Raw genomic sequence first — 18287 nt, 5'->3', positions numbered from 1 at the left:
AAATGGGAAAGTGTGGGGGTGGGGAGGGAGGGAATTACCATGGGATATATTTTATAATCATGGAAAATGTTAATAAAAATTAAAAAAAAAAAAAAGAAAGAAAATCTCACTAGTAGAATGGATGAAGGAGAGAACAGAATATCTAAATTAGAAGACCAGGTAGCAGATCTGATATAGTCCAACAAAGAGAAAGACAAACTAATAAGAAGGTATGAATGGAATTTCAAAATAATCAAGACATTATGAAAAGATCAAACATAAGATTTCAGGGTAGAGTAGAAGGAGAAGAATTTCACTCCAAAGGCATAGAAGACATTTTCAACAAAATCATGGAAGAAAACTTCCCCCAAATTGGTAAAGAGATGCCAATGCACATACAGGAATCCTTTAGAACGCCAGACAGACAAAACCTGGAAAGAACCTCTTCTAGCCATATTATAATTAAGCTGCCAAACACACAAACCAAAGGACACATATTGAAAGCAGTTAGAGAAAAATCAAGTCACACACAAAGGCAAGCCTATCAGGATTACAGCAGATTACTCAACACAAACTTTACAAGACAGAAGGGCTTGGAATGATGCATTCCAAGTTCTGAAAGATAACAACTGTCAACCAAGGTTACTTTATCCTGCAGTTTTCCATTCAAATAGAGGGAGAAATAAGGACATTCCACAACAAAAGCAGGCGAAAGGGTTATTTAAAGACAAAACTCCTCTTCAGCAAATACTTGAAAGAATCCTCCATGCTAAAGAGAAAGAAAAGCACACATATAAGGAACATGGTAAAAACATATTCAAATACTAGTTAATACAAAAGAACAAAGACAAAATGAAAGAACTACAAAACAAGAAAAATGGCAAAAACAACGCATCTGGAGTTTGTTTGCAGTGGCTAGAGGCTCCGGCGCACCCATTCATTCCCCCCACCCCTCTCTGCCTCTTTCTCTCTGTGTCTGTTGCTCTCAAATAAATAAAAATAAACAAAAAAATTTATAAATTGCAAAAAAAAGAAAAAAGAAAAAAGGCAAAAACAAATACCTTTCAATAATAACTCTTAATATCAAGGCCTCAATGTCCCAACCAAAAGACACAGGTTTACAACCTGGGTAAAAAGGCAGGATCCTTCAATTTGTTGCTCCAAGGAACTCCAAAGAATGGACACTTTCTTAGGATGAAAGGTTGGAAAATGGTGTTTCAAGTAAATGGGCTTAGAAAACAAGCAGGGGTTGCTATCCTAATATCTGACAGGATAGACTTCAGGCCAACATAGTTTGGAAAGATAAGGAAGGTCACCTTATATTGATTAAAGGAATACTCCAACAAGAGGACATTACAATCCTAAACATATATGCACCTAACACGGGGGCTTCCAATTTTATCAAACAAATGCTATTAGAACTAAGTTCACAGATAACACCAACACAGTTGTAGTGGGTGACATCAACAACCCACTCTCATCAACTGACAGGTCATCCCGGCAAAAAATAAACAGAGATGCAACTGGATTAAGTGAGGTCATAAAACAAATGGACCTCAGAGATATCTACAGGACATTTCATCTAAATGCTGTGGAATATACCTTCTTTTCAGCAGCACTAGAATATTCTCTAAAACAGACCATATATTAGGACACAAAGCAAATCTTAACAAACACAGGAAAATGGAAACAATTCTTTGCACTCTATCTCATCACAATGGAATCAAATTACAAATCATTAACAAGAAAAGTCACAGAGCATACACAAAATCATGGAAACTAAACAATACAGTACTAAATGATGAATGGGTCAATGAAAAAAATCAAGAAAGAAATCAAAAAATTCATAGAATCAAATGATAATGAGAACACAACATACCGAAACCTCTGGGACAAAATGAAGGCAGTCCTAAGAGGGGAATTTATAGCTGTTAAGTGTCTATATTAAGAAATTAGAAAGAGCCGGGCATGGTGGCGCACGTCTTTAATCCCAGCACTCAGGAGGCAGAGGTAGGAGGATTGCCCTGAGTTCAAGGCCACCCTGAGATGACAGAGTTAATTCCAGGTCAGCCTGGACCAGAGTGAAACCCTACCTCGAAAACCCAAAAAAAAAAAAAAAAAAAAAAAAAAAAAAAAAAAAAAAAAAAAAAAGAAAGAAAGAAATTAGAAAGGTTGCAAGTAAACAACTTAATGCTTCACCTTAAGGCCTTGGAAAAAAAGGCAAACCTAAAATCAGTAGATGGGAAGAAATAATAAAGATTAGGGAAGAAATTAATGAAATAGAAACAAGAAAAATCCCAAGAATCAATGAAACAGAGTTGGTTCGTTGAAAGGGTAAGCAAAATTGACAAACCCTTAGCAAATCTGACCAAAACAAAGGAAGAACAGACACAAATTCATAAAATTAGAGATGAAAAAGGCACAATCAAACAGACACCAGAGAAAATTTAAAAATCACAGGGATATAAGAACATATACTCCATAAAGTTTGAAAATCTGAAAGAAATGAATGATTTCCTTGATATACATGACCTACCAAAATTGATTCAAAATAAGATTAACCACTTAAGTAGACCTATACAAGTATGGAAATTCAAACACTTACAAAAAAATCTCCCAACTAAAAAGAGTCCAGGTCCAGATGGATGCAATGGGGAATTTTACAAGACCTTCATGGAAGAACTAACATGAATGTTTCTCAAACTTTTCCATGAAATAGAAAAGGAAGGAATCTTACCAAACTCCTTCTATAAAGCCAGCATCACCCAGAAGACAAAACCAGACAAAGACAGAACAAAAAAAGAAAATTACAGACCAATCTCCATCATGAACATAGATGCAAAAATTCTGAACAAAAATATTGGCCAACAGAATACAAAAATATATCAGAAAGATTATTCACCCTGACCAAGTAGGCTTTATCCCAGAGATGCAGAGATGGTTCAACAAATGCAAATCAATAAATGTGATACATTATATAAATAGATTGAAGGACAGAAATTACATGATCATCTCATTTGATACAGCAAAACCATTTGACAAAATCCAACATCCCTTCATGATAAAAGTCCTACAGAGACTGGGAATAGAAGGAACATATGTCAACATAATAAAGGATATTTATGACAAACTAACAGCCAACATAATACTAAATAGAGAAAAACTTGAAGCTTTTCCATTAAAATCAGGAACAAGACAAGGGTGTCCACTGTCCTCACTCTTATTTAACATAGTACTGGAAGTCTTAGCCATAACAAAAAGGCAAGAGACACACATAAATGGGATACAAATTGGAAAGGAAGAGATCAAGTTAGCATTATTTGTAGATGATATGATTCTATACATAAAGGACTCTAAAGACTACCAGAAAATTGTTAGAACTGATAAAAAGTTATAGCAATGTAGCAGGATATGAAATAAACACAAAGAAATCAGTAGCCTTTCTAGTTGATAACAACACTCACACAGAGGATGAAATCAGAATCACTCCCATTCACAATTGCATTAAAAAAATAAAAATAAAGTACCTTGGAATAAACCTAACCAAGGAAGTGAAGGATCTCTACAATGAAAACTTTAAAACACTCAGGTGAGAAATTGCAGAAGACACTAGGAAATGGAAAGACATTCCATGTTCTTGGATAGGAAGAATCAATATTATGAAAATGGCAACCTTACCAAAACAATCTACACATTTCATGCAATCCCCATCAAAATTCCAATGCCATTCTTCACAGAAATAGAAAAAGCAATGCAAAAATTTATTTGGAAGCACAAAACACCTCGAACACCTAAAACAATTTTGAGCAAAAAAAATAAGGCTGGTGGTATCACCATGCCTGATTTTAGCCTATACTACAGAGCCATAGTAACAAAAACAGCATGGTACTGGCACAAAAACAGACATGTTGATCAATGGAACAGAATAGAGGACCCAGATGTAAGTCCGGGTAGCTATAGAAACCTGATAGTATTATATGTGTAAGTAGAAGAACAGATTAATGGTGGGGGGTGAAAAGGCCTAAGTGAGGTCAGGGGAAGAGACTGAGTAAAGGAAAGCTACAGGGAGGGCTAGTCAAAAATAAGAGGATACAAATAAATCACATGGAAAACTAGTTTTTTGGACAATAGTGCATCCAGAAGCCATTGATGGTTACTAGAAAATTTTCAGTGTCAGGGATGGGATACCCTCCAGTGAGTTGTTGGCCAGGGAGGTCCCTGATGCCCCAAAACATCACAGGCCATTGCTGAGGCTCTTGGTTTCCCACCAGGAATAGATGGTAAGACCCTATTGCTGAAGACTCCACATACTTGGGCTGCAAGGTCACTGAGAAATCCTGCTTGAGCTGAGCTGAAACCCTACTCCATGTAGACTAGCTGACAGAAGCTGGAAAAGCTACACTGCGTGCAGTTCAAAGGGGGAGAGAGAAATCACCAGTGGAGATACTCAACAATGGACATTGCAAGCCTTAAATTTGGTTAGCCATGCCAAATGAGCCAATGGGTGCAATAATGGCACGTCAGTTATGGGGGAAACCAACCACTCTCTAACCGGACTGGAGGCCTGCTCCATGGAATGGAATACATTCCTGTTACTGAAAACCTATAAATGGGGTAGTTATGAGCATGAGCCCTAGGGATGTAACATCAGCTGATGTCTGGCTAAGTATATATACCATGCTCACCAAACTGCCTGGTAAGCACTTCTCTTAATATCATACCCATATATTAATGCTACTCTCACTTTTGGTTACAGAACCTTCTCTTTTCAGATGGCAGTGATCTTGGAATGATTCAGAAGGCACCATGGTGCTGAGAAGTGACAGAGAAAGTGCTCAGCATTGAAATATCTCTATTACATCTTCCAAGGCTCAGGGTCCATTGCAGAAGAGGAGGTGGAAAGAATGTAAGAACCAAAGGAATGGTAGGACTCCTTACAATGTGCTCCTCTGGGCATAAAATGGCCTGGATATCCATGACCTCACAGTGCCTGAAACTACCTCCACAGACCATCATATCAGGAGGAAAAGATGATGACATAAAAATAAAAAGAGAGGGCTGGAGGGCTGGCTAGCGGTTAAGGCATTTGCCTGCAAAGCCAAAGGACCCAGGTTCTTTTCCCCAGGACCCACATTAGCCAGATGCACAAGGGGGCGCACACGTCTGGAGTTCATTTGCAGTGGCTGGAGGCCCTGGTGCACCCATTCTCTCCCTGTCTCTCTCTTTCTCTATCAAATAAATAAAATAAAAATAAATAAAAGAGACTGAAAATGGGAAGGTGTATGATGGACAGTGAAGTTTTAAAGGGGAAAGTGGGGTGAGGGAGGGAATTACCATGGGTTATTGTCTACAATTATGGAAGTTCTCAATAAAAAAATTTTTTAAATAAAAGGGAAACTGATGGGGGGGAATATGATGGAGAGTGGAGTTGTGAAGGAAAAAGTGTGTGGGGTTATTATCATGGTTTATTCTCTAAAATTATGGAAGTTGTTAATAAAGTGTGTATGGGAAGTGTGGGTATTTATAACAGAACTTTTCTGTTGTTTTGTTTTGTTTTTTTGAGGTAGGGTCTCACTCTAGCTCAGGCTGACCTGAAATTCACTAGGTAGTCTCAGGGTGGTCTTGAACTCATGGCGATTCTCCTACCTCTGCCTCCTGAGTGCTCGGATTAAAGGCATGCGTCACCACGCCTGGCTATAACAGAACATTTTAAGAGACTGTGCAGCCACTGTTCACAAGCACAGAAACCAGCCCAGGAGCTCACTAACAAATTCAACTGAGTGTGGAAAATATTACTAGCATTTGTTCCCACACCTGGTAACATTTCCAAGTATATGTACAAACATATTTACAAAATTAAATAATAATACTTCATACCCCCACTAGATGCTCACATGTAAAATACCACAAGGAAATACTGTGAAAGTATATGCACTGTTATTTCTCATCGCCACAGTAGATCCCCAAAGCCTCAGCTTAGAGCCCTGGTTCAAACTGTCATTCATATTTATTTTTTTAAATCCAAAGCAGCCTTTTCTAAGTATGCTGGAGAAAGGAGGAAAAGATGGGGGGAGGCTATGTGTTTTATATACACAAATTCACATTATATTATACACACACGCATATATGATGAAGGTAATGACTGCCTTTTCATTGAGACATTGCAAATTCAAACACTAAATCTTAGCAAGTATAATTTCAAGCATGTCATGATGCATCTACAAATTACTTTTTCCACAGTTAAGCATTTCTGATGGTCTTTTATTTTTAACAAACTTCAGAGATCAATTCAACTAAGAGAAACAGCCCACTAGTCTTTCAAATCATTAAACTCAGCTGGTGCTGCTGACTCTCCCAGTGAACTAGTAGTAATACATTACTCGCTAACCATGATGCTCAGTGATTATTTGTTCTCCAACAGAAATCCAATCTCAAGAGAGTATGTTTAAATTACGAAACTAATGTCGCAGGCTAGAGAGATGGCTTAGCGGTTAAAGTGCTTGCCTGTTAAGCCAAAGGACCTAGCTTTGATTCCCTAGGACCCATGTAAGCCAGATGCACAAGCTGGCCAATGCATCTGGAGTTCATTTGCAGCAGCTGGAAGCCCTGGTGTGCCCATATTCTCACTAATAAATGAATAAATAAAAACTAATGTCATATTCCAATAAGGAATGAGGAACAGCCACTGCAAACTGCAGATGCATGCACTACTTTATACATCTGGCTAACATGGGTCTTGGGAAATCAAACCTGGGTTCTTTGGCTTTTCAAGCAAGCACCTTAACCGCTAGCCTGTGAAGCCTAAGGATCCCGGTTCGAGGCTCGGTTCCCCAGGTCCCACGTTAGCCAGATGCACAAGGGGGTGCACGCGTCTGGAGTTCGTTTGCAGAGGCTGGAAGCCCTGGCGCGCCCATTCTCTCTCTCTCCCTCTATCTGTCTTTCTCTCTGTGTCTGTCGCTCTCAAATAAATAAATAAATAAAAATTTTTAAAAAAATGATTACACAGATACCCTTTCCCGTGGAGAAGGCCTGAGCAAGTCTGTTCCTCCCCTAACATGCTGCCATAAAACCTGGAAAAGTTTATATGGAAAAGTTTATTTTAGGACTGTCTAGAAATGAGCAAAATAAATGTGCTTACCCTTTTCCACTATTCAGCCTACCTTGCCTGGGCCTGGGCACCCTTGGCAGGGACAGAAGCTGTACAGCAGAGGGAAATTCTGAGAATTCAACCTCTGGATCTGTTTCTACTGCATTTTCTTTAATAAATCTGTTCTATTCTGAGCTGATAAATACTTTTATCCCTGCTTACCACTACCTTTCCAGCACAGAAGGCAGTCCACCAGACAGACAGACAGCAGAACAGATATGATGGCTGACAGTTTATAAGGACATAAGAAACATTTTAGGGGAGGGCAGAACATGCGGCTCTCCACATGGTAGGGGAAAGACAGAAGCACGAGAACCCAAGTGTGAGAGAAAGAAGGGCAACTCGAACAGAACACCAGCTTAAAAAGACTAAAGGGGAGGGGGGACTGGAGAGATGGCTTAGTGGCTAAGGCGCTTGCCTGCACAGCCAAAGGAACCCGGTTCAATTCCCCAGGACCCACATAACCCAGATGCACAAGGTGGCGCGTGCATTTGGAGTTCATTTGCAGCAGCTGGAAGACCTGGCATGACTGTTCCCTCCCTCCCTCTCTCTACCACTTTGTCTCCCATAAATAAATTAAATTAAAAAAAAAAAAAGACTAAAGGGGGCTGGACAGATGGCTTAGCGGTTAAAGCACGTGCCTGCAAAGCCTAAGGACCCATGTTCAACTTTCCAGGCACCACATAAGCCAGACACACAAGGGCACAGGTCGCACATGGTGGCACACGTGTCTTGAGTTTGACTGCAGTGGCTGGAGGCCCTCGCGCACCAATTCTCCCTCTACCTCCCCCCCCCAACATACACACAGTTCAGTCTGTTGAGCTTGCCTCAAAAAAATTTAAAAATACAAAAATAAAATAAAATGACTAAAGGGGGCTGAAGAGATGGCTTAGAGGTTATGGTACTTGCTTGAGAAGCCTAAAGACCCAGATTGAACTTCCCAGAGCCCACGTAAGCCAGATGCACAAGGTGACACACACAAGGTGGCATATACATGCAGAGTGCAAATGCGGTGGCTGGAGACCCTGGTGTGACAATTCTCTCATTAAACAAAACAAAACAAAATCTGAGCCAGGTGTGGTGGTGCATGCTTTTAATCCCAGCACTCGGGAGGCAGAGGTAGAAGGATCGTCATGAATTCAAGGCCACCCTGAGACTACATAGTGAATTCCAGGTCAGCCTGGGCTAGAGTGAGACCCTACCTCCAAAAAACCAAAAAGCAAACCAAACCAAAAAAAAAAAAATCCAGGTGTGGTGGCACACACCTTTAATCCTAGCACTCAGGTGGCAAGAGGTAGGAGGACTGCTGAGAGTTTGAGGCCACCCTGAGACAAATTACAGGTCAGCCTGAGCTAGAGTGAAACCCTGCCTTGAACTCCCGCCCCCCCCCACAAAAAAAAAAGGCTAAAAGGGGCTGAAGAGATGGCTCAGTGGTCAAGGTGCTTGCTGCAATGCCTAGCAACCAGAATTTGATACCCCAGTACCCACATAAAGCCAGATGCACAGTGGTACATGCAACTGGAATTCATTGATAGCCCTTAGAGGTCCTGGCCTGCTCATTCTTTCTCACCCTGCTTGCAAAATAAATAAAATATTAAAAAAAAAACAAAGACTGAAGGGAAGGAATTAGTGAACAGTGAGGAAAGCTGTTCTTTCTCCAATGACAAAACTAAAAAGTAACATTCCTTTGACTGATGGGCAGGACACAAAAGAGGAGAATTCACTTGGACAGTCTCCATAAAGACCTTTTCAAAGGCATCAGGACAAGGCCCCAAGGAAAAAGAAGACAAGATGCCAGTGTTGCAGTTACCTTTACTTTTCTGGCAAAAAGCCCTGACTAAAAAAGCAGCTGGAAGGTGTTTATGGTTGTTGTTGTTGTTGATGACTTGGGCTGAAGCTCCATGATGGCAGGGAAAAATGGAGACATGGAGAGGGGTAGAGCTGAGACTCTCCCACTGACTACCTCTAGAAAGCAGAGCAGGAGGGCTGGAGAGATGGATCAGCAGTTAAGGCGCTTGCCTGTGAGGCCTAAGAACCCAGGTTCAATTCCTCAGTCCCTAAGTATGTCAGGTGTACAAGGTGGCTCATGCATCTGGCATCTGTTTGCAGTGGCTAGAGGCCCTGGCATGTCCATTCTCTGTCTCTGCTTTTCTATGTCTCTCAAATAAATATTTTAAAGCAAAAAAACAACAGGAGCAGAAAGGGTCAGGCAAGGGACACTGTCTCTCAAATAAATATTTTAAAGCAAAAAAACAACAGGAGCAGAAAGGGTCAGGCAAGGGACACTTGCCTTTTATTTTTGTAAATATCTGCACCGGTTTCTTAAGAAAAGAAACACACACACCCGAGTTGGCCTAACTGAATAAACTAACCCCTCTGCTTTCCATCATTATTTTCTCTTTAATTGGAATATGGGCAGGGGGCTGGAGGCTGGAGGTTAGCCTGTGAGAATGACCACAGCCCAGCTTTGCTCTCCAAACCTCCTACAATCCTAACAGCTGAAATAAAATGAATGCCTTCTGTAACAATTTGTTCTGGAAAAAAAAATCTTTTCTCAAAATGTTCTTTCCAATTTTCCTACAGATAAAACATTATCATGGGGCTTGGGAAATGGCTCACTGGCTAAGATCACTTGTACTTAAGCACATGGGCCTCTTGGGCCTGAATCCACTAAGTTCAACTCCGCAGAACCCACGCAGTAAGCGGGATGTGACTATTCACATCTATATCCCCAGTGGGGGGAGGGGTAGAGACAGGAAATTCAGTAGGGATGGCTGATACACAGCAGCTCCCAGGAGAGGGAAAACCCCTCTCAAAGAGAAATACATGGGTGGGTGTTAAGGACATCTCCCCTCTGCCCCCCCAAACACATGCATGTGACTCACACATGTGCACGCACCATACCACACACCACACCACACACACACACACACAAGCACAAATTTTGAAGATAAGCAAATATTAGTCTATCTCTACACCAAGAACTGTATTAGTTGCTTACAAATACCTTTCTTAACACTAAAGTGGCTTTGTCATCTATTTTAAGACAGTCTTTTTTTTTAAAAACATCCCAAGTATCCCAAGTATTTCTTTGAAATAAAATTACTAAATGTAAAATCCTCACCCCCATCCCCCAAAACCCAAAAATCTAACAATAGGATAGCTATCTTGGCTTGGAGCCTGACCCTGTGTCTTGTGATCCCTTACATAATCAATCAAAGCCTAACTCCTCTGGATGCCCAGGGCCCTCAACCCAGATGGCCAGTCTTGGGGCAAATGGTGCTACAAGACTCACAGGACAGGGTGAGCCCGAGTTCCCTGGAAGCAGCTCTCTCCTGGGAATACCCTGCAGGACCTAAACACCTGTCAGAATTTCAAAGTAGAAAGGGCTATCTTAGCCCTAGATGGCCAATTATCACCCACCTCTTTGACCTAACAGCCTGTGAAATGTACAAGCAGACCCCCAGCTGCCACCAGCCTGAAAGATTCAAATGTCATCAGGTAGCATCTGACACTAAGAACAGACATTTCCCCACTTCCTCTGTAACCTGCCCACCAGATGTTTCCACCAAAGTATTTGAGAAATGCCACAGTGACCTTTTGTTCTTTAACTATAAAAACTTCATGAAGGGCCGGAGAGATGGCTTAGCAATTAAGGCACTTGCCAGAGAAGACTAAGGACCCACGTTCGACTCTCTAGGTGCCAAATGCACAATGTGAGGCAAGTGGGCGGGTCGCACATGCGCACAGGGTGGCACATGTGTCTGGAGTTCGCTTACTGTGGCTGGAGGCCCTGGTGCACCAATTCTCTCTCATTAAAAAAAAAGGCCACTCTTGTTGGGCTTACCTCAGAAGAATTTTTTAAAAAATTAATGAAATTTTTAACATGTTGAAATATAGTATTTGGGGCAACCTGATTCTGTATTCCTGGGCCATGGTCACTAATACCTGGCTCCAGAATAAACTCTTGTTTACTTCCTTTGAGGTGAGGGCTGTGTATTCTGTATCTTCAGTAGTGAGCTGCCTACCTCTCATCTATTCAAGTAAGACAAGGCCAGGTAACTTCTTCCAGTGCTATAAAGGACCCCACTCCTCATCCTCTCCTGCAGGGCACAAGTCTCTGAGAAGTCACTTGCCCACGGTACATATTCTTTATTAAAATGTTCACAGCACCATGGGCTAACACCCACAATGACAATCTCCTGTTTGGTGTCTACTTCAAATGTGTTTTCAATTCTCTAATAAACAGTTTACTTAAACTTTCAATAAAGCTTAAATGGCATCAAAAACTGTATTTGGTATTTCTGCTTTTTTAATTTGACTTTTCATGTCTAAAATCATAGTGTATGAAACAAAAAAATGAGATAAATGCTACAGGTTATTTTTATTATAAAGCAATTTTCTGCCCACTAGACCAGAAAAGTCTTTCTGCTATTCTAAGAAATTAACCAGTGTTAGTGTGATGTCAATTCTTTCCATTTTCCTTCTGTGTACTAATACACACAAGACAAACATTTGTTCAAATGTAAGAAATCAAGTGACTAAAAAGAATTACACTCAGTAGTACACTGTGTACACCTTTCAACACACAAACACTTGCTACAGTTTATTGTTTGATAATTGTCTCACAAGTGTCTGAAGGCCACACAGTATTCCAGTAAATGAAATGGTGCATATTAAGGCATGTGAAAATAACCATCCAGATTCTAGATTGCCAGCAGTCCAATGGTTACACAGTTTCGTTTGAAAATGTATGCCTCCTGTAATTTTTCATATCAAAATAAACTTCACATTTTATGTTTCTCCAAAACTTGCTAATATATGTCAATAACTGAAGTAAGCAAGATTAGGGGTATGTCACTTATAAAACAAAACCTCTCCTACATATACTAATAATGAGCCACAGAAATGGGGGAGGGAGTCAAGAGTGAAAAGAGTCTCGTCCAGTGGTGTCTGACCTTAGGAATGATGTTGTCATTTACAAATGTGCTGGGCCACATTTACAACTGTCCTGGAAAACATGTAGCCCAGGGCTGCAGGCTGGACACACCTGACTTACAACCCAAAAATTCAGGAGAATTAACCTTTCAATGTAAGTTTATTTCTACAGAAATAAGGCATATTCTAAGTGTAAAAACATATCTTAAGATGGAGGCAGGAACATTGTGGGTTAAAGAGCAGCATGGGCTAATACACCAAGATTCTGCCTCAAAAAAAAATTTGTTTTTCTAATCCACCATCAAAACTTGAATTTTTAAAACAAAACCTCAAATTAACCAACAAGGAGGAAGTTGCATTGCTTTTAAGGTCTGTAGTTTTAAGAGATGGTTATCTGATTTCCTTACTAATTGATTAAGTAGCCAGCCCTAATCTTTGAACATATCACATTTTTATTTATAGACCCCAACATAGTAATTGTAACAAAGATTAGTCTGTATTAGACAAATCTTATTCCTACAGATCCAAGAAAATAGCTTAAAAACATTCGCTGAAAAAAACCAACCCTTTAACACTTAATAAATGTTCAGTATATAGTTTACAAAACACAGGATAATCTGTGAGCAGAGTTTGCACTGGCTCACCACAGATGCTAGCACTTCTCCAAATGATGAAATCCTAGGCAATATACTTACTAACCCCAGCGCTCCTAGGAAGACTAGTTTAGAAGAGGTCTATGGGCTGGAAAGATGGCTTGGTTAAGGTGCTTGCCTGCAAAGCCAAAGAACCCAGGTTCAATCCCCCAGGACCCATTAAAGCCAGACGCAAAAAGTGGAGCATGCATCTGGAATTTGTTTGCAGTAGCTAGATGCCCTAGGTGCCTATTCTCTGCCTTTTTCTCTCTTTCAGATTAATAAAAAAGTTTGGTTTTTTTTTTTTTTTAAACGAACAAGAGAGTCTATGTGTGCAACCTTTTTAAGTTGAAAAAAAAATCAATAAATAAAAAAATCTTAAATGTGTCAAGTTACCTGATCTTTTTCCAAATCCTTTATCCTTACTTAACCTGCACAGGATTACCACTCACCTTTCCACTCTATTTTTTTTCTAACTACAGAGAATAGAATGCACACTCTCCTTTAAGAAAAGTCATGAAGGGCCGGAGAGATGGTTTAGCGGTTAAGCGCTTGCCTGTGAAGCCCAAGGACCCCGGTTCGAGGCTCGATTCCCCAGGACCCACATCAGCCAGATGCATAAGGGGGCGCACGCATCTGGAGTTCGTTTGCAGTGGCTGGAAGCCCTGGCACACCAATTCTCTATTTCTCTTTCTGTCACTCTCAAATAAATAAAATTTTTTTTAGAAAGTCATGAAACCCAAAAGACGGTAATTGAAGGGTTAATAGCCTTCCCTGAAAACTAAAGAGAACTAAAGAGTTAATAACCATCCCTAAAGCTGGCGGGCAATAAAGAAGTTTGGCACCCTTCCCTGATTGATGTACTCCTTAGCCTAGATGGCCTTGAAGGACAAGGGACCATCTGAGTCTCCTCAGACATTCCTGGCCGAAGAAGCCTATTCTGAACAAGGACAGAAACAGCTACAATTTTCTTATGGACTGCACCTGGTCCAGTCTGTTTTTCTTAGGATCCTCCTTATAAGCTTGCAACACTAGCCTGGCTCAGTGCTTCAGCCTTCATCCCACAGCAAAGCTGAGGCCCCTCCCTGTTCTCTCTAAATAAATCAGTGCTGTCTGTAGAGATCAAATCCGGTGTTCTCTTTTGCTTTTCTCTTACACTTTTCAATAATCCTGCAATCACACTTGAGAGTCATGCTCTTCTAGTCATTTGTCCATAGAAGTACATACACCTAATTATTCCTTCTCATCCTTACTAAAGTTGAGAACACAAACAGTAAGCTTGCTTTTTAAAATTTTTTTAAATTTTTTTTTTTGAGGTAGGGTCTCGTTCAAGCCCAGGCTGACCTGGAATTCACTATGTAGCTTCAGACTGGGCCCCAAACTCATGGCAACTCTCCTATCTCTGCCTCCCAAGTGCTGGGATTAACAGCTAACAGGAAGTCTTTTTAAGTTTTAAAGGTTCATCTGAATCCATTACATATCAAAAATTGTATTATTCCGTTACCAAAGTGGAATGACTTTATTAGTTTTTTTAATATGTTTTATTTATTTATTTGAGAGAGAGAGGCAGAGGCGGGGGGGGGGGGGGGGGGGGAGAATGGGCATGCCAGGGCCTCCAGCCACTGCAAACAAACTCCAGATGCATCTGGTTTATGTGGGTCCTGGAGAATCGAACCAGCGTCCTTTGGCTTTGCAGGCAAACTCCTTAACCGCTAAGCCATCTCTCCAGCCCAACTTTATTAATTTTAAATCAGTCTATTTACTCTCTACATATACTTTTGTGAGGTTTAAAATGTTGGGCTTAAGGGCTGGGGTGATGGCTCAGCGATTAAAGGCGGTTGCTTGTAAAATGTTAGACTTGACTTTACATTACATCCACCTGGTGTAGGAGAAAGGCACAGGCACTGTTAAAAATGGGTGGATTTCAAATCTTGATAATTAACACGGATGAACGTGAGACCTTGTGTAAACCAGTTTCCATATTTGTTTGATCCAATGAAAACAGGGCTGTTTCCATACATGAGAAGGGAACTTCCACCCAGTGCCTCAAACAGCAAAAGCTCCCTAAGTATTACTTGTTTTCTTATTAAAAATAATCCCCTTGAATGCCACTCAATCCCTGAGCGCGTCACTTTTAAACATAAATACAGTAACTAGATGTGTACACAACTTGCACTCACCCGAAACATAAACTATGTTACAATCCACATGCACTCAAGAGACAACTGAGTCACAATGTAACACAACTTGACTTCTAGAAGTATTAAGTACGTTTTTACACCTGCGTGGCTATTTGGAACAGTTACTGACTAGGAAGAATGCAGGAAAAAAAAAATTCCTGAGAATTTGCACTCTTGAGTTACCACCTACTAACTGAGGTAATTCCAATTCGAGAGAGTAAAGGAAAGCCCCTCTACACTTTTTTTTTCCCTCTCCCTTCCAAAGAGAATAATCAATTCTTTATCGAGAACGCAGAGCATACAAGAAACGTGCAAAAGGGAAGCTTGAGTTTGAAAACTGCTCCTTGCGTAAGTCTCCGGAGCTGGGATGGAAAGCAAAGACTAAAAACTGACGCACTACGCAATGGGAGAATGGAAGCAACGGAGGAGGAAGAAAACGGTGTGTGAAAGTCAGAGGTAAAAATAATAATAATTTAAAAAACTTCTGAAGGAAGGAAATGGCTCTAAAAACGCCCATGGACCCAGGGCATTGGCAGAGCAGATTCCATGTGAAGATGAGGGAATTCCAGGTGCTCCGCGATGGGGAGGGGGACGAGACCGAGGGAAGCGAGCGAGCCGGGCCTGGGCCGGGAAGAGGCGGGAATCTGCAGCCCGCCGACCCGAAGGGGAACCGTACCTGCACAGATCGTCCAGGACGCCGCCGGGAATCTCCACCCGCCTGGTGTCCATGCTGAGGCCCCGGGGCAGGAGCCGGGCATCCCGGCCTTCGCACGGCCGGGGACCGAGGCCCAGCCCGGAGACGCGCCTGCCGGGGAGCGGGCGGCTCGGACGGACGGACGGACCGACGGACCGACGGACAGACGGAGGGAAGGGCGGACCCGCGGCCAAGCTCCCACTCCTCAGCGGCGACCCCGAGGAGGGCCGAGCGCCGAGGCCACGCCCACTCGACTCGAAAGGACCAATGGGAAGCTAGAACACTGGGAACCTGCGCTCGCTGCACCAATGAGGCGTCGGCTTACGGGTCCGTCGGCGCCAATCCGTCTTCAAGCTGCTCAGTTCCTGCTCGGAAAAACCCAACTTCCCGCCGCCTTGGGCTGAGCACCTGGGTGCGTTCACGCATGCGTGGCCTGCTAGGAAGTTGGGAACCTCGGGGTGCTCCTGACCCTCTCTCGCCGACAGCCAAGGCTTTCGCGTTGTGGTCCCGACCTCCCCGTGACGCCTTCCCACCCGCCCTGAGCACCTGTCGGACCGAAGCAAGCCGCAGCATCTGCTCAGCACCCACCGCCTCCAGGTTAAGGGCTGTGCCCATTTCAGAGAAGTGTACACACCTGAAGAGAAGGCAAGGCTCTGGCCTCGCCCTCACGACCCTCCTTGCCTTGGTCTCCAGTGTGCTGGGATTACAGGCCAGCCTCACCACCCATGGCTGATTCGAGTAATTAAACAAAATATTTTTAAAATACTTGTTTGGAGAGAAAAATGAATGGGTGTGCCAGGGTCTCTTGCCACAGTAACAGAACTCCACACAAATGCATCCATTTTGTGCCCCTGGCTTTGCAATGGTGTTGTAGAAATTCTCTGGAAGGATCACTCCAATGCCAGAATGAGTGAAAGTAGAGTTTAGTATTAGCCCAAGGCCAAGAAGCTTGAGGTAACCCTCCAAAAAAGCTTTGGTCCCAGCTGAGATTTTATTTTCATTTTATAGTATTCATAGCCAAGGGGAGGGTACGTGAACAAAAAAAGATGTGGCAATTTGAGTATCATTTCTGTAGTCAGGTCGCCCTATCAATGAATTCCACTTTATTTTTGTTTTAGTCTAAACTGTCTTTTCTTTTTTATCGTCTCTTTGGGCGCTCTCTGTACAGTTCCTTCTTTGGGATTTTTCCATCTGTTAACAAAGATAAGTTTTAGCTCCTCAGCAATTAACTCTTACAGTAATTCTAAATCAGTTTTAACTTCTGACTTCTTTTCTACCACATTGGTCCTGGGGAATTTAACCTAGGCAAGCAGGCCACCAAGCTATCTCCCTAGGCCCTTAATGCCATTTTTTTTTCATATGGTTCACTTCTCTTCCTGCATAGACACCTTGTCCCAAATAGGAAGACAGGGGCTTTCTCTCTCTACTTGGCACCTAGGGAGGTTCCAGGAAAAGGCTAATAGAACCTGAACTCATCTGTATTCAACTCCACATGTACACACATGCCACCAATTCATTCATTTCTCATGTTGTGTCCAGACCATTCTGGAACCATGGAGAAACTAGATCCACATCAAACCTCCACTTCTCCAGGACATACACTCTCTCTCTCTTTCCACACACACACACACACACACCTGTTCTATCACAAATTAGGTCTGTTCTGTTTAATTTTAATATTTTCTCTTAATGTTTTGGAACTCACTGTTTGTATAATGCTTCATGTAAGTGCTGTCTAACCCATACCTCTAACTAAAGGTCTTCATTCTTGGCTTGTGCAACTTCCATAAATTTTATTTTGTTTTATTCAGGTATGTGCAGGGAATTATTTTTCCAGATTTATATCACCTTATCAACTGACATGTAATTATATCCCTTACCATGATGTAAAGGGGCTTATTGCCATCTGTTTCCAACTTTGCCTTTTTTCTCTTTCGTGGAGAATTCCTCAAATTTGTCTTTCAGGCAAGAGAGTACTTTGTTCTTCTGTTGTGTGGTTATTTCCTCCGAATTGAACATTCCTGGTTTCAATGAGGAGGAAGACTCATAATGTTCAGGAAGTAAGTGAAACTTAGGAGGTTCAGAAGCATCTGAAACTTGCAAGCTTCTCAAGGCCCCTCCCTAAGGTTATGTAAGCAATGACAACTGCTGGCCTTCAGGAATTGTTGTCCATGGTGGAGCAGAGTTTTTGGTGGTGCAGCTGCCACTGAGTCATGTCCAGGCCTGTAAGTAATCCTTCACCTATGCTCCTTTAAGTAATCCCAATAAGATCACTGGTTTACTAAACTAGACTTTGGTGTAATTGTTTCCTGGTGGCATCTCCCCAGAGGAGAAAAAAAAAAAATCACGCATCTTCAGGTTCCCCTCCCTTGTAATCCCATATCTGTGCTTCATAGATATAGTTCCTCTTATTCCCCAGAGAACAGATGTTTTTGGAGTTTCCCTCCTCCCTAGCTGATTAGCCCTCCAGCTGCCTTTTGCTATCAAATTACTTTCCACCTATATTAGTTTCCTCCAGTCCTTGACTATATATTTGCTCACACTTGAGGATCAGGCCTGCATCAAGTGCTTTATAGCTGTTTGGAAACTCACAGTGTTTCAGGTTTTGATTGCAAGAGCCTTTCTGGGCTCTGCATGGAGGTAGTTTGGGTACTGGGGTGCCAGATATTCAGTGGTCACTAAAATTCACCAACCAGCGGCTGCCCAGTTATTTGTCT

General features: G+C 41.8%; 1 protein-coding gene across 1 annotated transcript in view; it reads right to left on the bottom strand.

The window, feature by feature from the left end:
* Window positions 1-15698, bottom strand: part of Dcp2 (decapping mRNA 2) — a 44103-nt gene extending 28405 nt beyond the window's left edge. The window contains exon 1 of the mRNA XM_004665095.2: window positions 15553-15698. Within this exon, the coding sequence (XP_004665152.1) occupies window positions 15553-15605 (53 nt within the window). The 5' untranslated portion in view covers window positions 15606-15698. The remainder of the gene's footprint in view (window positions 1-15552) is intronic.
* Window positions 15699-18287: the final 2589 nt, after the last annotated feature.

Source organism: Jaculus jaculus, chromosome 6 (genome assembly GCF_020740685.1).
Source record: "Jaculus jaculus isolate mJacJac1 chromosome 6, mJacJac1.mat.Y.cur, whole genome shotgun sequence".
Classification (NCBI taxonomy): Eukaryota; Metazoa; Chordata; class Mammalia; order Rodentia; family Dipodidae; genus Jaculus; species Jaculus jaculus.
The sequence above is the reverse complement of the archived record's forward strand: the minus strand, read 5'-3'. Positions and strand labels throughout refer to the sequence as shown.